The sequence below is a fragment of the Anser anser genome, assembly GCF_964211835.1.
Source record: "Anser anser genome assembly, chromosome: 5".
NCBI lineage: Eukaryota > Metazoa > Chordata > Aves > Anseriformes > Anatidae > Anser > Anser anser.
In genome coordinates this window covers 42,407,543-42,427,509 of record NC_139725.1, presented here as the reverse complement: position 1 = coordinate 42,427,509, position 19,967 = coordinate 42,407,543, and the positions used below count along the sequence as shown (strand labels likewise).

General features: G+C 42.5%; 3 protein-coding genes across 4 annotated transcripts in view; 2 read left to right on the top strand and 1 right to left on the bottom strand.

Annotated features, from left to right (window-relative positions):
* The first annotated feature begins 22 nt into the window (after positions 1–22).
* On the top strand, positions 23–10,250 carry ALDH6A1 (aldehyde dehydrogenase 6 family member A1). The gene is made up of 12 exons (XM_083838672.1): positions 23–195; positions 333–395; positions 1,548–1,622; positions 2,981–3,142; positions 3,754–3,832; positions 4,372–4,674; positions 5,314–5,435; positions 5,678–5,867; positions 6,554–6,735; positions 8,020–8,199; positions 8,330–8,428; positions 8,742–10,250. Exons 1-12 carry the CDS (start codon positions 133–135, stop codon positions 8,844–8,846), a joined length of 1,623 nt encoding a protein of 540 aa, XP_083694798.1. The 5' UTR covers positions 23–132; the 3' UTR covers positions 8,847–10,250.
* BBOF1 (basal body orientation factor 1) lies at positions 9,608–19,749 on the bottom strand (the record flags this gene model as incomplete). Its single annotated transcript, XM_083838673.1, has 10 exons — positions 9,608–10,908; positions 11,462–11,530; positions 13,185–13,289; positions 14,650–15,149; positions 15,567–15,711; positions 16,113–16,183; positions 16,572–16,652; positions 17,560–17,703; positions 18,464–18,529; positions 19,465–19,749. The coding sequence occupies 10 exons, from the start codon at positions 19,747–19,749 to the stop codon at positions 10,845–10,847; spliced, it is 1,530 nt and encodes a 509-aa protein (XP_083694799.1). The 3' UTR covers positions 9,608–10,844.
* ENTPD5 (ectonucleoside triphosphate diphosphohydrolase 5 (inactive)) overlaps positions 19,736–19,967 on the top strand; it is a 21,586-nt gene continuing 21,354 nt past the window's right edge. The window contains exon 1 of one of the 2 annotated variants that reach the window (XM_083838679.1): positions 19,736–19,873. The gene's annotated coding sequence lies outside the window, so the exon portion shown is untranslated. The remainder of the gene's footprint in view (positions 19,874–19,967) is intronic. The other variant, XM_083838678.1, reaches the window with a different exon arrangement.

Genomic DNA, 19,967 nt, shown 5'->3' with positions numbered 1-19,967 from the left:
GGAGCGGGGGGCGGTGGAGGCAGGGGGCGGGGCGAGGGCGAGGCCGCTGCCCGGCGGGCCAATGGGAGGGAGGGGGCGGGGCGGGGCGAGGGGCGCCGCTGAGGGGCGGCGGGGCAGGGACCCTGGGCCGGCATGGCGGCGGCGGCGGCGGCAGCGCGGGGGGCCTGGGGCGGGCGGCGGCGCGTGGCGCTGGGGGTGAGGCGGCGGGGCCGGGGCCGCGGGGACAGCCCCGGGACCCTGAGACGGCCTCGGGTCGGGGGTGGCGGCGGGGAGGGTCCGGGGGGGCGGGGAGGAGCCCCGCTAACCGCGCCGTTATCTGTGTGTGTTATCAGCTGCCGCGGAGAGCCGGGGTGCCGTGGATCGCCTCAGCTGCCTCCTCCTCGTCGTCCTCTGTGGTGAGTGCCCGCGGCGGGCCCCCGGGAGGGGGTGTGAGGGTATGGAGGTGCCCCCGCGGCCGCGGGGAGCTGCTGCTCGGTGTGCGTGGCTTTCCCGCCCCTTCCAGGTAACCCCAAAACGCAGCAATCCCGCCGCACCGAGGGCCGGGCGAGGCGCTGAGCTCGCGGGTCCGCCGCAGGCGCACCCACACGTGGCTAGCGGAGGGCTGGTGGCCACAGGAGGGTGCGGCCGGCACCACCCCGGGGCCTCCCCTGGCAGCCGAGGTGCTCGGCGGCGCTGCGCTCCCCTCCGGGGTCTGCAGAGGATTTGTGCTTTCGCAAGCGCAGCCCTCTGCCCCGCTTCTCCAGGTGTGACCACCCACGTAATCGCCTGCAAGGTTTTTTTCTTTCGACCCACCGCCCTGGTGTTACCTCCCTGCTCCAACGTTACCAGCGTTGTTACAGCTCTCATCTCAGCCCCGCTTTCTCAGCTTCTTGCAGCTCTTGCTGCCCTTTTGCTTCCCACTCGTCCTGTTTCACTGCCGTCACTTGTCCAAGCCAGCCCCGTTTATCTTCCTAATTCTTCCTCTGATCTCCCTTCATTGTACCATGGATAGCATCCCAACCCTCTTATTCCTCCTCCCTTATTCCAAACCTTCCTTTTCCTCTCCCCTGCACGTGGGTTAGGAAGTTGTGTCCTCCGTGCTGCCTGCCAGGACGATCGCTGTGAACTCAGCACCTACAGGTTCCTTGCCCACAGTTGCAGAACCACAGGGGAGCAGGGAAAGGCCGATTTAGTGCCTGCAGCTATGAGCTTGAGAGATGAACCCGCTTAGTGGTTTGATGGGAAAGGAACATAGTACAGTTTGTACTGGGTAGGCGGAATCCTCACAAAGTGAATTATTAACTGTTTTTTTCTAAACACTTATGAATTGCAGGTTTTTAATTTGCTTAGTAACATAGTATTTAAGTAGATTGAAACAGCTCTGAACGTAAGTCTAGCAATGTATTTTTTCTGTAACAGTTTTTGAAAGATCTTTAGCCATTTTGCTCTTAAAGTGGGGGAAAAATGGGGCTTAGTGGTAAATGAAGACCTACATGTAATGAGGCACATTGGCACGTGGGCACCTTGAGACAAAGATCACTCACTGGCCTGCGTTTTGTCCTCCACAGCCAACAACCAAACTGTTCATCGATGGGAAGTTTGTTGAATCCAAAACTACAGAATGGATCGATATCCACAACCCAGTGAGTGAAGCAGCCTCTGCTTATATACTAACAATTGCTGTGCAGTAAGGGTCTGTGCTTCCATTGAATCGTTTGGCAAAAGGGGAAAGTATATGTCTTTCTTGAGAAAGCTTAGTCTTGGAGCTTAAGATGGATTTAGCACTGTGTTATTGCTTCTCAGTTTCTTCTTCACATGAAATGTTAGTCTTAGGAAAGTGATGACCTTCTTTATCTCCCCTGTGTAGTAAAACCTTGATCTCTGAAGAGGAAGCTTAAATCCTGCTTACTGTATTTTGCTCATAGAAAAGCTCTGTGATTAGTATGTCCGAACTTCAGGCGTCTTCCTTTCACCCTGCATGTGTGCAACCTGATATGATTTGATGCCAGCTGTATGTAAAGTCCTGATAGAGACTGATTTCACTGTCAGACCAAGGTAAAAATCTTGGCAGCTGAAGCTTCTCTCCTTTGAGAGAGTTTCCGTCTCTGCACCATAATATTCACTGTGAATTTAGAGGCTGGATGCTGTGCAGTGCAGAATGAACTCAGATGAGTAGCACTTGCACTTGCCTGAGTCCTGCACCAAAGGGCTCAGAATTCTGACCCTCACCATAAGCATTTGGACAGCAGTTTTTAAAAACTTTTGTCTGTAAAGACCTACTTTGATTTGCGTTGTGGAAGTGTTCAGGGCAGCAAGCTGTGTTCCTGAGGTTCGTTTGGTCTCTATAGGGCAAACAATGTTCTTTTTTTCTAAGTAGTTTCTCTCTTAGTGACCTACCTGATGTTTTTGTCATGTCAAAGCAGACTTAATTTTTAAGTGTGCATGAGAAGGAGGTCAAACCAACAAAGACAAGCTCTAAAAGCTAAAATACTATAGCACTAAGGTTGCTAATAAAGATCTTTTTTCAACCTAGTGACCTAGGTAAACTAACATCAGTGCCAATTGCACAATCACGTGCTGCTCTTTGCAAAGCAACCTTGCTTTGTTTAATGCACGAGAGCAAATGAGCCAAGACGATACAGAAAGAAAAGGCCGTAGGCCACAGAAACCTTTGTCTTACGCTCTCTAGAAGCTGAAAAATATATCAGACAAGTCACTTCAACTCCATCTTGGAAGTCAGCACTGCATTTACAGCTTTCTGCATGCCTGTTGTGAGATGTATAGAGTACGGGTTTTCAGAAGTACGAAATACGTAGAATTCCTGTTGTAGCCCAGGCCTTTTGCCTGTTCCACGGGAGGAATGTCTCTTCTCCTTCCCCATCAGAAGGACACCTCCTTTTAGAATAAGGATTTTAAGCATGTGCTGTGAGGGACTGTTGAATGGTTGTCAGGGAGAGCTGGAAAAAGTGGAGTTTTGATGCAATTTGTTCTTTTCCATCAGGCTACCAACGAAGTGGTTGCTCGCGTACCGAAAGCTACACCCAGTGAGATGGAGGCAGCTGTGGCTTCTTGCAAAAAGGCTTTTTGGAACTGGTCAGAAACATCTGTCTTGAGTCGCCAGCAAATCTTCCTGCGTTATCAACAGCTCATCAAAGACAATCTGGTGAGGCGCTACATCTGTGTGTGACGGCTGTTGCTGAATGCCTTGTAGCTGACTTGGTGAATGAAATTGAGTCTCAGGCTTTATCTGAATTCTTGATAAGGTCTTGCTACCATAATTGAGCTGACAGAGTCACTGTCATTTAGAGGTGAGGCAAAGCACTTTCCAGGCAAACGTGGCTACAGAGGCAGTGCTTCTTCAGGAGTATTATTCTGCGTTTGTTCCTTTGACCAAAAGACCACAGGAGGAACTTTCAACTTGGATGGAGAATGTGCCAGTTGACAAAGACAAGTGGGAGAAGCATGTTACTATGTTTTTGGATTCCACAGATTTTTCTGTGTGTCTTTGTGACATGTGAAAGCAGTAGAATATAAGCCAACCTCCAGCTGTTTTTTGTTCTTGTTGTTTTTAAATATCACCTGTGCAACTTACTGTCCACAGTTATTGTCAACTTACTGCTTATTGTCCACAAGGAGCAAATCAGCCCATGCAGGCTTTCCCAGGGTCTACTCAGACTGTTCAGCTGATGTTCAGCTCTCTGTAAACTTAACCCTGCACCCTATGTCCTGGCAGGTACTTCAGTAACATTCATAAACTTTGTTTTCCGTTTTCAGAAAGAAATTTCAAAACTCATCACCTTCGAGCAAGGGAAGACCCTGGCTGATGCTGAGGGAGATGTGTTCCGAGGCCTCCGTAAGCTGCTGGCTCCTCCTGTTACAAAAGGGGCTTTCAGATCCCTTAGGAAGGGAGGAGGTCTCCTGAGCAACTGTTTGCTCCAGGAGTTTGTACATGTAGCTCCCTCCAAAGCCTCCTTCCAAAAGAAAAAGGGCAATTGTAACTCCTAACCTGAAATATTCCCTTAGATAAGGCTTCCTTAAATCACTTCCAAGTTATTAAATCCTTTCTTTTCCTGGGAGTGACTACAAATTGCTGCAAAGGGATTGTTCTCATATGTTGAATCACAGCTGGTACACTAAAACCACATCTGTACTTTTACTGGGGCTGTTGTGTCTGTGCTCCTATCACAGTGGCATATAATGTACTCAGGAGAGGATCCATTCACAATAAGCTCACAGTACTTGGCAGAGCAAAGGGATTTTCTGGAGCACAATCAGTTTTAAGTTGTGGGAAAAGGCTGGAAGAACGACTTGGGTCAAGGCAGTGGTGAGAAGGGAGTTTGGGGACTGACTGTTAACAGATCACCCAGTGGCATATTGCCCTTTCTGCTGCAGAGGTGGTGGAACATGCTTGCAGTGTGACATCCCTCATACTGGGAGAGACAATGCCCTCCATCACTAAAGACATGGACACTTACACCTACCGTCTGCCTCTGGGTGTGTGCGCTGGCATTGCGCCGTTCAATTTCCCAGCCATGATTCCTCTGTGGATGTTCCCCATGGCTATGGTTTGTGGGAACACGTTCTTGATGAAACCGTCGGAGCGTGTACCAGGAGCACTCATGTTCCTTGCCAAGCTGTTTCAGGATGCTGGTGCCCCGGACGGGACCCTGAATATCATCCATGGACAGCATGAAGGTAATAATAGCCCTGCTTGGGAGATGGCTGGAGTGTGCAAGTGTTGTGGTGTACGTTTAGTGGAGGTACTAAAACAAGTTGGAGCGTCTGATCCTACTGCTGGTAGATAAGTTTGTAAAGGTGCTTGAAAACTCTTGATGGAGGGGAAATGGGGTGACAGGAAGATTCTCTAGCATGTTGCATGAAATATTTTGGGAGATACGGTGGCAAGAATTTTGGGGGCTAGGGTCTGAATTTCCAAGGTATGCAAGTGTTCAAATTCTCTTTAGCTACCTAAGCTTCAGTTGAAATAAGCAGATAAATCATCTTGGTGTTTACCAAGGAAAACTAAACAAAAATTAAATGCCTCACTGGCTATGCAGTGGACACCAGTATTCTAGTTCCTAAGCAGATTATTTTCCAAAGCACTCAATTAAATTCAGAACCCAAGGATACAAATAACCAACAGTAAATTTGTTTCAGCATCACTTGGGCGCCTTGGGAATGGCCACCATGAGCAGTGAAATGTGACTAAGATGTAGGAAACAGAGGCAAGAATTCTGATAAGAAGAAAGATGCATGGATTTAGCAATGTGGGGATGGGGACAGAGGGAAACGTTTGTGCACCACGATATATAATATGTTATTTCCTATTTAAAGCTGTGAATTTCATTTGTGACCATCCGGATATCAGAGCAATCAGCTTTGTGGGATCTAATCAGGCCGGCGAGTACATCTATGAGAGAGGATCCCGGAATGGCAAGAGAGTCCAGGCTAACATGGTAATGCCACCGAACGGAGCACACGGCAGCACCCAGACTGCCTCTGTCTGTGCATGTTAAAACAGAACGCACCAGTCGGCAGCAGAAGCTGACTTTCCTTCTGAGAGTTAAGTGTGGAGGCTGCCCTTCTTGCCAGCCTGCTGGTAGCCTTCAGAGCTACTATAACAGGATACTGCCAAAGAGCTAGAAAAGAAGTGGGCAGGGGTGGTTAATGATGGGAGGCCCTATGTTTTGTATTTCAGGGGGCAAAGAACCATGGTGTGGTGATGCCTGATGCCAACAAGGAGAACACCTTGAACCAGCTGGTTGGAGCTGCTTTTGGAGCAGCCGGCCAACGCTGCATGGCCCTGTCTACAGCAATTCTAGTGGGAGAAGCACAGAAATGGCTGCCAGAGCTGGTGGAAAGAGCCAAAAATCTACGCGTAAATGCAGGTACAGGCTCAGATAATGTCTTATTAGTTACTTCACTTCTGTACAGCTGTGGCTTTTTAGGTTAGTGTATCTGCCATACTGTGGTGTATCCCTTGAAGCAGCTAGCTCCATAGGTTTGGTCCGTAGGTATGGGAGCTAGCAGATTATCTGGAGTGGGACAAAGCCCTAGACTCGGAGTTAGGAATGTGTAGGAAGGCTTGGCAATGCAACTGATGCACAGTTTATAGAATTGGCTTTGTTTTAACTGGAACTTTGAGGTTATGTCCTATGTAGAACACAAACCTACCATTAATGTAACAGTCTCACTTAGAGATCCTTCCAATCTGTAGTAAGCATGCAATAAGAGGAAAAAATGGAAACAAGCACTTTAGAAAAACTAAACATTAATTCTAGGAGAATTCTCCTGACTTTCATTTATTTTTGATGAAGTCTTGCAAAGAAGAAAACTTTTCTAAGAAGGATCTGTTGTTGAATTTTAGCTTTCTGGTGATCTAAAACTATGCTTATGCCTTCTCTTGTTTGTTGATTATGAGTTGCAGGCTATTACCTCAGTTCATTAACGCCTCAAATCTTTGTTCTGTGTCTCAGAAACATCAGATTTTTCCTGCCAGTGTAGTTACTTCCATGATACATATGAAGAGGAAACTGTAAGAGTTAATTTTTTTTTTGTCTCTGCCTCTTTACAGGAGACCAGCCTGGAGCAGATCTAGGGCCTCTAATCAGTCCCCAAGCTAAGGAACGTGTTTGCCATCTGATTGAGAAAGGAGTAAAAGAAGGTGCAAGTCTTCTTCTGGATGGCCGTAATATCAAAGTGAAGGGCTATGAAAATGGCAATTTTGTTGGACCAACAATCCTTGCCAATGTCAAGGTAACATAACCAAAACTTGATGCTGTATAATGCAGGGTCACTTGAAAAATGGGTTAGCCAAAATCAGTCAAGAATCAAGAATCACCAGGTAGAAGTCTCATAAATAGCTCAGCTTTCTCTTGCACAATCCCAGTAAAGTGCTGATTGTAATGCTGTTGTGATGAAAGAATCCAGGGGAGCAGAACAAACTGAATAAAGTTGATAATCTTAACTTTATTGGAATGCAGCCAATTAAAGGAACATATGGGCAATTTGTACTGCGTCAAAATAAATATCCATTGGGCACAGTGTACTTTCTGTCGTAATGGCCAGCAGCAGATGTCTGAAAAGAGTATGACTAACAGCCAGACTTAAAATTTTCCTTTCTCCATTATACATTCCTGCAATTTGCAACTTAAGGACTTGTAGAAATAAAAGTTAAATATTTGTGCAAGTCTTCACAAGAGTAATTATGGGGCAAGGTACAAAAGCTCTTTGAATAATTGAACATATTCACAGTTTTACTGAAACAGCCTCTCAATATAGTGCATGGTGTGCAACAAATGGATGTTACTATGGGGGAATATTAATTGTGGTCCTCTTGGTGAGTGATTACATGACAATGCGCCGATCTTGATAGTTCTGCTATTGTACTTTGTATTAGGATTTTATGGATTAAGTGCTATCATATATTTCAGGCTTTTAATCTATCTCATAATTTAATTGCATTGTTTTCATTAAACATCTTAAAGTACTTCACTTTCCTTTGATGCATTGTAAATAGTTAGGTATTCAATAGTAAAAGTTTCACTGAGATTTTTTGATTTATAGTTTTCTATACATTAATAAGGTTATCAGTAGCCACAGAAAACTCGTCAGATGAATGTTTTGTAGTTTGTTGTGTTAGTTATTAATGATTAAAGCACTCTAACTGGTGCTTTTGTATTTGTCAAATACTGCTAATTATGAGACACAAATCCCAGGCACTGACTTATAGAGGAGTGAACTATCCTGAATTAATCCTGGCTTTAATCAGCCTTGATCAAAGGCCTAACTTGTAACTCAGGTCAGGCAGGCAGTAGAAGCAGAAAGCATTTTAGCAGTTACAAATGGTGCCCTCTTTAGTGGACTAGATAGATGGCAGGACAGGGGAAATGGTGGAATGGCAAGCAGGACTGAAGGATGGATGGCCTGCGGCAATGCAGTGTGGTGGGTGTTCCTAGGAATATCCTGAGGATGAGCGGTATGTGTATTTACCATACGCTATTTCCTACAGTCTGCTTTTTCTGCTGTTTGTCTTGGCAGCCAAATATGACTTGCTACAAGGAGGAAATCTTTGGGCCTGTCCTGGTGGTTCTGGAAGCAGACACTTTGGATGATGCAATTAAGATGGTGAACAATAACCCCTATGGAAATGGAACCGCAATCTTCACCACCAATGGAGCCACAGCTCGGAAATATTCTCACTTAGTAGATGTGGGGCAGGTATGTTCAAGCTAGAATTGTTCCTGTGGTTGTCGTTTTCACCATGAGTAGGCATCCAGCTATAGCGACTAATCACTGACTATCTGCTACTTTATTTTGTGATTAATATGGCAGTTCTCCTTTGCTTTAGGTGGGAGTCAATGTTCCAATCCCAGTACCTCTGCCCATGTTCTCTTTCACCGGTTCTCGTGCTTCTTTCAGAGGAGACACTAATTTCTATGGCAAACAGGTAACTTGCTGATTCAGAGTACTCTCTTGATTTGTTATAAATCAGGTTAGAAATGGCAATGGGGAGATGATCATCAGATCTCACCTTACTGGGTGGAGATTTGAGAAGGGAGCAAGAACTAAGTATCAAGTTTTCTCATAGGACCAGAGTCTGTAGGGAGCTGTTGAAAGGAACAGGCTGACAAGAATTGATCCCACGGAGGAAAACTCAAACCTTTGTAGACAGAGCAAAAACTGCTTGTTACATCTGTGGTGCAGATCTGAAGAATTCCTAAGGCCAAACATCTGACCCTTGTGTCTCTCCTTTCCCCCAGGGAGTGCAGTTCTACACACAGCTGAAAACAATCATTTCTCAATGGAAAGAGGAAGATGCCACTGTTACCAAGCCTGCTGTGGTTATGCCAACTATGGGGAACTAAATCAGCCTTCACAGATGCTGACCTTGGTTCCCTTCTCCTTCCATGTTGCACTTTCCAGCTTTGTCCTGACGGTCATCATTTCCTTGGGAAACAGAAAGCTCCATTTTCTATGGGCCTTTTTTTCTGTCTAGATCAGGCAGGCTCATGTAATGCACAGTCTGGGTTTTCTGTTGCTGTCTGTTTTTTGGCTAGCTGAACACAATTTTTTTTAATAACCTGTCACAGAGGAAAAAAATCTAATTGAAAGGGAAGACAGATGAGCCTTAACTTGTGTTTCTTTCTAGACCCTCTGAACTTGAACACTACTCTGCTTTCCACTGCAGTATCTTTAGCCTTAGTGACTCAATACTGGCTACATCTTGTAGCAGTTTTCTTTACCACTTTCTTACATGTTAAGATTTTGAGCTAACCTTACTCAGATGAGTACTCAGTTCGAGTGACATAACTGGGACATCTTGGATGTCTCATGGAAATGACTTCTACATACAACGAAGACAGCAAGTTTGGGAGTTGAAAACGTCAGTCTTTCATCTGTTGAGCAGTTTCCAAAACACTTCAGAAATGGCTTTCTAAGCATTTTTCAGGAAAGCATATTTGATTGCTTGTCTGAGGATGAAAGAAATTCCTGTATGGGACAGTGACCTTCACTGTGCCTCTGACAGCTCAAAAACTTCTGTTCCTGTTGTGCGTGCAGATTGTATTCTCCAGCTTGCTGTCAATTCCGTTATACCTAGAAGTTGGTTGGTGCCTTTTTACTGTGCTAACAGAAATGTGCCTACAGGTCCTGTAAGATAATGAAACTGTGGAAGCAGAAACATGTTTGTATGTCTTGAATCACAGGATCGTGTGAGTCTAGGTGGTAAGAAAAGTAGACAGGTTGGTAGGAAGAGAGAACATGTTTTAATCACAAAACAGCCAGGCCTGTTTTGTTTCTTTTCCTGACTATAGCTGTATTTCTTGTGATTGATTGACACCTTGTGACATTTGCTCAAACACACTCACGTTCCCTAGGGACTGCAGGTCTCATTACAAGAGAAGGGTAAGTCTTGGTATATACCCTGTTCTTAAGAATATGTGCATTTGGAGCTGGAGAGCCTCTACTTTTATTCTTGCATCCTGGAAGATGATGCAGCCATGAGGGATCTGCAGGGAGCTCATTCAAGTACTCATGGAAAAATAATATTATTCTAATGATTGTAATCATTACTTGTTCTAATTAAACAACTTGAATGTGAAGACTTTGTATCCTGCCTTCAGATTAAGATTCCTTGTAAGTGACAGTTATGTATTTAGTGGATCCACAGCAGTTACTCTTATGTTTGTATCTCACTTTTTCTTTTGCTATACTCGAGGGAAATTCTCACCTTGCAATTTGATTGTGAATTAAAAAAATTTGCTAATACATTTCTGCAGAAAATGACTGTTCCTTGGTAAGATATTCTGTAGGTGTTACAGTGACTTTGTTCCCCTTCACAGAGGCTGGTCTGTGTTTCCTGTAATCATTGTATACATCTTCCTTTTATAGTATTTCAAGGACTTCTTCTGCACCAATATTTTCATACAGCATTTCAAGGAATGCCTTGTTTCTATTTCCAGGTACTTACCACTTGATCACAAAAGCTCTTAAACTTCATATACACAACTTTATTGCTAACTGGAAAAGTATCTCAATCAAATTACAGCAACACCTACACAGAGTTCTAACCACTTTAGTGATATGTATAGGGTCATCCTAGCTCCTGGCTTTTGAAAGAATAAGATCTTTATTTTAAGGAGGAGGAAAAGTGTTGTATTTCAGATGAATTTTAAATTTGTAGTCAAAGCAGCAGCATTAACAGATGGAAGATTTAGAATTGCAGCTTTGCTCACAAGGTGACTTCCACAATGAAAAGTGCAGATGAGTCAGTAATTGCTGTGGATGTTGTTCTTGTTCACGTAAAGTGTACAGCTGCCTTACTCTGTTAACATCTGAATACGTGGAAGGATTACCGCAGAAGATTATGACTCTGATAATTCAGCTTGCTGTGTAACAAATATTAGGTTGGAAGAAATATTTTCTGTGCTGCAAAGGTAAAATATTCAAGGTAAATCACCATTAACACATTGGCATCCTTTCATACACCAGGGAAAGGAATATTAAATAATAGCCTCTAATATTGTCTACAGTCATTCACTTTCAAATCACCTTCATTCGTCTTCCTAATCAGCATTGCTATTCTGACTTTTCTGTTGCCTTACTAAAACACACTATCTCTTTCCTTTAGAAATTCTAAAATCCGACTTTTATAACATCAGTCTTTATCATCAAGCTTACCTGCTGTCTGAAGAATTGCAGGAGTATCCCTGCATTTTCCCCACACCTGTGTTCTAGAAATTTGTAGGAGCCTTTCACCTGCGTGCAAATAGCTTTTCTGATTATCTGCATTTCCAACATTTTTAAATCAGATTATTTTAAATGTACTAGAAATACAACTTGTATCTGCCTTTTAGTTAATGAAAGGCCTTTTTAGATCAAGCTGCAGATGATCACTGATGATGTACCTGCTTCATCTCACTGCTGGTACAGCTTTCCACTGATGAGTTGTTAAATAGTATAGTATAATTTAGCATCTTACCCAACTTTACTTTCTTCTTTAGCATCAGCAGGAGCTGGAGCTGAAGTAGCCAGAACTCTGCTGTGTTTCCTGTAAGGAAGAAATGAACAAAGTTATCCTCATCTAGGGGTGATGTATGCTCAGCCAGGTTTCTAATCCCACACCAAACTCCTGGTTTCCTACATCAAACAGCAAGCAAGAAATGCCAGGACACTTGAGCTATTGCAGTACACTCTCTGAAATCAGTACTATGAATTGAACACGAGTTCAGTTTGCTACTGAGTTTTGTATTTTATGGAAAAAGCATTACAACTAAAAGTAAATGAGGAGCACTCAAGCAGAAATTGCATAGGCAGAGGTCAGTGCTGCTGTGCGCTGTTTCTGCCGTTTAGTTCACCTCTATCTTTACAAATACAGGGGTGACTATTGCTTGATATTAAGCAGAGGTCTAAATAATCCTTTCTATCAGTGTGAAGATATCAAAGACTGACCAAAATATTAGTTGATAGTCCATTTCCTTCCTGATTCCCAGTGGCCTGATTTATTCTGTTAATAGATATATCAGAACTTTGTGTAAATTTTTTTTAGAGGAAGAAAGGCTGTCAGCACATGTAGACAAATTATTGAATTATTGGTAAATATCATGTTATGTTTCCAAATAACAGGTAATAACAACATGTGGAAGAAAACTTCTAACCTCTTATCCTAGAATATTATTAGAATAGCATCTCACTTAGAATGCACACACAAAATATATAATAGAAATCTTTGAAATTAACAACAAAACAATTAATGCTTTTAATCATAAATCAAAATGAAGTATTTGTATCCCAGTCCTCAAGCACACCTACCATACAGCTTTACGTGTGTTTTTGTATGTTGGCAAATACTGATAAAAGGAGTTAAACTGGGACCATAAAAGCTAATGGATTAATCATTTAATTATACATTTCTTATTCTTGCTGTTATAACTTTAACCCAATTTGTTAAACTCTATTAATGTAATAAAATTTAAATTTAATTTAAAAGATTTTAAAAGATAACATAGAGAAGATGATATTCCACCCTGTTTTGCTCTCAAACTATATACAAATTTGTAACATTTTTGATTTTTCTGTGGGCACTCTTATATGCATTCCATCAAAAATTCTGTTAACAGTTTATAATGTATTTAATGCAGCTTGACTTCTGAATTTCCAGTGTAAACCATATTTTAGACATCTTTTAAATCATGCTCCCAGGTTTCTTATGATGACTGCAACCAGCCATATGGTAAGTACCCTTTCAATAATGTGGTTGTGGATATTTGTATTTTGTAATACTGGGCAGATTGCTTTATGGTTTTCTTATTAAAAGGAAATATATGTGGGGAGTGGTATTGTCACAACATGCATTATCTACTTGTCTGATAAAAATGGATAGGATTTCATTAATGACTGAACAAAATTAATCCCACTGCACTGAGCAAAAATAATTCTGTCTTCCTCAGTACTATCAAAAGTTTATTTCCACTTGCTTTTCTTTTGATACTGCGCACAAAGATCTAGCAGTATAGTCTGGTGCCTGTCCGAAATTTGTATAAATCACCTTTTTCATAAGGCTACAGTATTTCACACCAAGCCACACAGCTAGACTCTTATGCTAGATGCAGAGCCTCCTGGAATCCCTTACTCTGGGGTTTATCAGCCAAGCTTTAGTAACAGGGAAAGCTCTGAACTCCCCTACTGAAGACACAGAGTATTACCATGGATTTGCACCATTCATTTTGGCAAAAAGTAATCTCAGAACACGTTCTTTTTGTTCCCATGTCAACTCACTGATATCCACTTTTTCAAACTGTACTTTATTCCTGAAAAACACAGAAAAGATCAATGCATTAGGAGAAAAGGCACATTTCTCATGGACTCGCTATGTGTAAAAAGGGCTTGAAACTCTTATCTCTGCATTGCTCTTGTTCAGCTATTCATAGCATGTAAATTCAGAAAATAAATCCGTACTGTCTTTCCAACTTCTAAACATATGGCTCTCTAAACTAGACATAAACATATTCATTTCAAGCACATTTCCCTTCCCTTGCTTCTTTCACTGTTCAAACATAAGAAGCTAAATATATATTCTCAATTCCAGTCTTGTCCCCTCCCCTTTTCCCTACACGGGGAAGCGTCCTGTAAATACTTTCACGTCTGATTTTTGATTTCTCGGTGTTTCTTTTTTGTCATTTTTGAGATAAGGCAACCTGAATGGGGCATTCCAATTGATTACATGTCACCGAGTTAACCAATGGCTGATGAATACTAAGCTTTTTATTTGGGAGTAGTATAATTCTGATCTCTCACCAAAGACATGCAAACTGCAGCTATGCTGGACTTTAAGCTCTATGTCTTAAAATCTATGGATACTGCTGCAGTTTGTAGGTGCAGATTGCTAGCAGGTTAGTTACCCGTAAAACTGGCCACTGTGGCATGTGTAGCCACAGTTTAAACTAAGGTGCACCCTAATGCAAATTCTGAGAGACTTACAATTATAAATCAGATTTTGGTTTATTAATTTTGAAATGTAATCCTGTCAATTGGTACTGTACTGCATATGATCTTGGCTATGATATGTCACTGTATATTTCATGTAACAGCTCAATTTTTAGATTAATTGTGAAGCTTGAGGAAAGCATCCTTTGAAATCACAATGCAAAGCAGAGGCTTCTGGCATATGGACAGCCTTGAATAAAGACTATTTGCCATCTACTGGTTGCTCCTGTTAAAATGATCAGCAGCACAGTAAAGAGCTCCTAAGATGTTAATTGTAATTTTTAGGCTCTAATGTTTTCAGGTCATCGGAGTGAATGAAAAGCAAAAGAGCAATGCCAGAAGAACAATGCCTATACAACCCCCAAAAAACAGAGATGCTACAATAAATATAAAAAAAAGAAACTACAGAAATGCATTTATACTGAAATTCCACTGTAATTCCACAGCACATGGCAGAAAATGAAAAGTACTCTTTTGAGCTTATCTTGAATTTCATCCACAGAAATAATGATCAAAAAGCGAGATTAGATGCCCACAAAGGCCTTACTAATTGACCTCATACAGTTATTCTCACTAAAGCAGTCTCCACAAACATTCCAAATCTAGACAATATCATCACACAGGTTTCTTTTTTTTTTAAGGTGTGCTAGAAAGATAGAGATTGGTTTTTTTATGTTAAAATACCAGTAGCATTTCTCTGCTTCCTCTAGGTCTCTATACACACTGTTTGTGCTGTTTATGTTGCCTTTGAATGTTTTGACTTTGGGAAATTCTTCGGTCCCTGCACATGCCTCCATCATTTTTCTGTAATAGGCAGCCCGTGCTTTTTCATAATAGTGCTTTCTACTGGCTATGATCTCCTGCTTCACATGTTCCAGAGCATCTAGGAAGAACCTTTCCACCTCAGTCCTCTCATTTAAGATATTCCGGGCTAGTTTCTTCACTCGATTCATCTCCTGGTCCTTCATTTCTAGTAGTTGCTGCAGTTTCTTGATCTCCACCATGCTTGCCTGGTTTTCTATCAGTGCTTGATGCTGTGTTTTTTTAGTCTCTGTCTCAAATTCTCTGGTCATGTGAGATAAGGCCATCTCCAGTCTTTCCACTTTACACTGCAGATCTCTAATCTGTGCTTTCTGATGGTTGATCTGTCGGATCTTTTTTCGAATCAAACCCTCGCTGGTTTCCTAAAAGGGTAAGATGAAATTTTTTGGGCTTTTGTTTACTCACACCAAATCTGGAGGTTTCCTTTTTCCCCAGCACTGACGATGTAGTAAAACATGCTGGCACTGTCACATCAGAGAGAGAATACTTCTCTGGGGTCAGGTTTTTGTTTACAGGAGAAGCCAGATAAAGAAGGCTTGGCATGTAGTGTACACTACATAGAGACCTATTCTCAGTGGGCTATCATAGGAAATCCTTCCTTATTTCTCCTCCGTAATTAAGAGAGAATAAGAGCTTTCTTCAGACAACTCTGAAACTCAATAGCTGCAGAGGGATCTGACTAGGGAGAAATTAGTCTCAGTACACTTACATCTATTTCCAGAACTTCAGGGACCCCTTCCTGGGGGGAAATGAAACAGAATTAAAACCAGAGCAGAAACCTTCTCCAGTAACAGAAGAGTTTTGTCCTCCTCTAACTTCTGTTTTGTTTTCTGCAATTCCATATTCTCTTTCAGATTGTAAGAGAAAGCACCACAAAGACGAATGTTCTCCTTAAACACCTCTCTCCCAGTGCTGTTCAGCTGCCTGGACAAAGGGAAATAAAATCCAAGAGCTTTAATCACAACCTTTCGTGTTTTTTACATGAAAATCAATATTTCAGTGTTCTAATTTCAGACTTAAGCTGTAAAATCCTCATGGGTCTGTACAAAGTTTTCTTAGCTTTATCTCTAGTCCTACATTTGGACTGGGAGAATGAGAAAAAAGTAGTGTGATTGTGATTATTACCTCCAGATCTCCCCTAGACCCTACACCCAGCAAGTGTAAGTGCTGCCATCATCTTGACATTTAAAACAGAGCAAACAGCTTAGGTCGTAACTGATTTTGCCTTTCAAAGGCCACACAGTAAGATGGGCAACTAGTTCTTTAAAACACACCATTAAAATGGGTTAGTAAAACAGAAAACATGAAAAGCAAGTGTTTCTTACAAAACAGCCTCACGCTGGGCAGTCTCTGTCATCATTACCAGCTTCTTCTCAGCATCTTCTTCCAGTCTTTTCTGAAAGGGAGAAAAGCCTGTTTAAATTTTGCACGAGAACTGTGGTACAGAAGTTAAAACCTAATACACTGTAAATTCTAAAATCATCTACAGTTTTCAGCTCATGCGACTTCTTGCAAAGAAAAAAGAAATAATAACAATTTGAATGAACTCCCAAGGGCACTGACATTCCTGACAGAATTGGAGAATAAGGCCTCTCTGGGATCCTGACATCCCATGTCCTTCTTTAAAAAGCTGCCCCTAGCTTCCAACCTAGTCATCATACTTTTGTTGATGTAGGAATCTGTAAAATGCTGAGTAAAGAACTGTCAGAATTATAGAAGCCAGAGTAGTCAGTGGGAGAAATCATTTTTTTCTAATAAAAGTTTAATTGCCTGTCAGCCTTTACCTTCTCTTCAAGGAACCTCTTCTCCAGTCTCACAAGCGCTTCCTGATGTCTCCTGTCTGAGATCTTCATACTCTTTTTTAACTGTGATAAAAAATTAAATCTCTGTAAAAATGGAAATTAATTTAAGCCTTATAACTAAGTGTATGCAATTCTTCAAGGAGGTACTTGGTAGTCTTTCCTGGCACTACTCAGTCTTCATCAAATCTTCACACAATCTCTAAAATTCACTTAATCTGACTTTTATTACTGTTTTGCTTCCTCTTCAAAGCTCACCTTTGCCTGTATTTTCACATCACTGACAGTCATTCACACATGCTCCATCACTTTGTTTAACGCTTGGTTTTAGAAATCTACTTTACCTTGTCTATTCATTCAGTCATCAAGCTCATTCAAAATCCAACACCTCAAGCGTCCTTTGAAAAATGCATGACTAACTGTAGTTAGTGTCTTAGCTTAAAAGCAGATATATATTAATAATCTAAATGCTGTTGAGCAAGCATTTGTTTTGTTTCCAAGACACTTCTTGTAGTTGAAAAAAAACTCAGGCAAGCTGAATCACTGAGACACTTACGTTGCTTGAGGCACCTTTTTCATGCCATCACCAAGCTGAGATGCTTGTTATCAAAGCTGAAACATTTTACAGTTAATACCACTATTTAAAAAGCATATTATAGATCCAAAGTGTGTACTAAATCCTCTAGTCCATCCATGTTTGTATGATTCTATGTAAATTTTGTTTAAAATAAATAAAAATGTAAAAACAAACTGACAGCATTGGCCCATTACAGAAGTGAGTTCTGGCTACAGAACTTGCATTTTATAAACCTTGTGCTTTTGCTCAGGCTATGTAAACTGTGCTTAAAGGAAAAAAAAAAACAGTAGGTCAGCCATGTCTTTTCTCCTCCACTCCCAAACTCTGGGTTGCCATGCAGACAGAAAGGCTGCTTTTTAATTAAGTATTGCAAACCTGTGTTTATGACAAACTTACATCTTCCAGTTCTTTCTCCATAGCTGCTTTCTCCCCGCGAAATTCCTTTATTAATTTCAGTTCTGATTGAATTTGGCCAATTTCTCCAACTTTTTTATGAAATTTCTCTTCCAGTTCTTTTATTTTTTGGGCATAATAGTCTGCCTGCAAATCGGAAATAATCAATAAGAAGTAAGCAAAATGAGGGAAGTCAATCACTAAATGTTGTCATATAAAACACAGAGCACGCAGGACTGAACGTCTGAAATTACACTGAGCTGCAGTGTTTTAAAAACCACAAGGAATTCAGCATTAGAAGAAATGCTGCAAACTCAATAAAAGCTACTCTCCAGTGAAATAAAAAGCCTAGAAATGAATGGTTACTTTAAAGCAACATCTATAACATTGTTTATATCCTATTTTGCTCTTTATAATCTAAGGATGGGAGACAGTTCCTTGTGGAGTCTTCTTCATGGGTTATTATACTGGCTTGAAGTGGATATGAGCACAGGTCTGTTACTTATTTAAGACAGATTAACAAATAATAATTTTCTTTGTTCTTTTTAAGATTTTTTGGTTCAACAGCAATGAATGAAGGATAACTATAAAAGAATTAAAATTAGTTATTGGTTAGCTTAGTAAAAATGAAACATTTGTGCTGTCTCTCTGGCCTCACCATTACCCAGCTGGTTCCTATTACTATTTCAGATGCTATAAAATATTCCTACTATCTGGAATAATACTAGAGAGTCACGGGATAACTCCCACATCAGCACTGTTTTTTCAAGTTCTTTTTTCATGCACGATTCTTGTACCAAAACCTGCAACAGTTTGCTGTCCTAGCTTGTTCCTCACACTAAAATCAAAACTACTGTTCAGCCTGCCCAGAGGATCCCACTGTTCTGAGGACAAAAAGCTCATTCACCAGTTTCTTGTTCTCTTCTTGTGCTTGCTGTTTCAAATCAACCAGCTCCTTCCTCAGTTTCTCGATCTGCGAAAACAGAAATTAAGAAACAATAACTGGGGGAAGGGCGGGGGAGAGAGAACAGTAACCTAGTTGTATTCTTCTCTTCAAACTTAAATTATGAGAAGACGCCAGAAAGAAAAGAAGGGTCCCTCACTTGCGGTGTTCAGGCCAATTAAACCACCTTTAAAATTGGGGAGTGAAACAACCATTCATGATTTGTATTAAGCGTGGGAGATAATGCAAGCCTAAACTGTAAAAATACCTGTAGCAGATATGAAGAGATCTGCAAGTCTAATAAAGAATTAAAACTATCCGGACAAAGGGCTTTCTTCCTTATCATTTTGGATAGTGGTACAGTATTAAGAGAAGCAGTTCAGAAAAGGGGAAAAAAGATAGAAAATATCAGGCAACTGGAAAAGGGATTGAATAAGGGCTTCCATGATGGATGCAGGAAGAAAGAAAACCATGGACTGTGAGCAAGAATATCGTCTCCCGTCATTGAATCCCACCAATGTCCTGGGGATCAGAGATTTGTGTCTTCTTATTCAATAAACAGGGCATTTAAATAAAATTTAACAGGGCATTTAAAATAAATATTTATTTTCGGTTTCTTATTATAACTGAAGAAAGGGTTTGCTCTTTTTTGCTTGGTACTTGGCTTTAGAAAAGCAGGCACAGGATTCAAGTGCAACAGCCTGCGATAGAGGTCACCAGTGTAGCGCTTTTTTCACTGCACTCTGAGCAGATTTGGGGTTTGTTTCCTCTAAGCCCTTTTTTTAAAACCTTTTCGGGTTTTATTTCCTCTAAGCCCTCCTCCAGGAGGCTGAAGACGGCAGGAGCCCCTCAGCTGCCTCTTCCTCAAGCCGCGGGAGCGCTTCAGCCTCTCCTCACAGCGTTACGCGCCCGGTGCCGGGGGGCTGAGCGGGCAGGGCCCCGCCGAGGGGCTCGCCCTCCCGCACCTCCTGCGCCTTCTCCTGGCCCTGCCTGGCCAGGCCGCCCTGCGCGGCCATCGCCTCCTTCTCCAGGCGCCGCTGCCGCCACAGCAGCTCCGCGTTGCTCCTGGCCAGCAGGCGGGACGCCGCGCGGTATTCAGCCCGGGACGCCTCGGCGGCCGCCAGCCGAACCTCCCACGGCAACGCCCCGGCGGCGGCGGCCGCCTCCTCCTCCCGCTCCCCGGCCGCCGCAGCCGAGGCTCGGGAGCAGGACGAGCCGCTCGGGCTCGGCGCCGGCCGCCCGGCCGCCATCTTAGCTCCTACCCCCGCGGCCTCGTTGCCGCGGCGACCGGCCCGTGACGCCCTACTCGCGCGACGGCGTGACGCGCGCGCCGCCGCCGGCGGGATGTGGCGCCCCCGGCGCCCCGAGCGAGCGGTGAGCCCCCGGCAGGGCGGGGGGGGACCGGGGGGGGTGACAGTGCCGCGTTGCCGCGGCAACCGCGCCCGCTCCCAACGGCCCGGGGCGGGCA

Bases quoted from the DNA above. Each gene is read 5' to 3' on its own strand.
- ALDH6A1 (XM_083838672.1), top strand. From the start codon at position 133: ATGGCGGCGGCGGCGGCGGCAGCGCGGGGGGCCTGGGGCGGGCGGCGG. The intron at 396-1,547 runs GTGAGTGCCCGC...TGTCCTCCACAG, and splicing joins CCTCCTCGTCGTCCTCTGTG to CCAACAACCAAACTGTTCAT. The intron at 8,429-8,741 runs GTAACTTGCTGA...CCTTTCCCCCAG, and splicing joins CTAATTTCTATGGCAAACAG to GGAGTGCAGTTCTACACACA.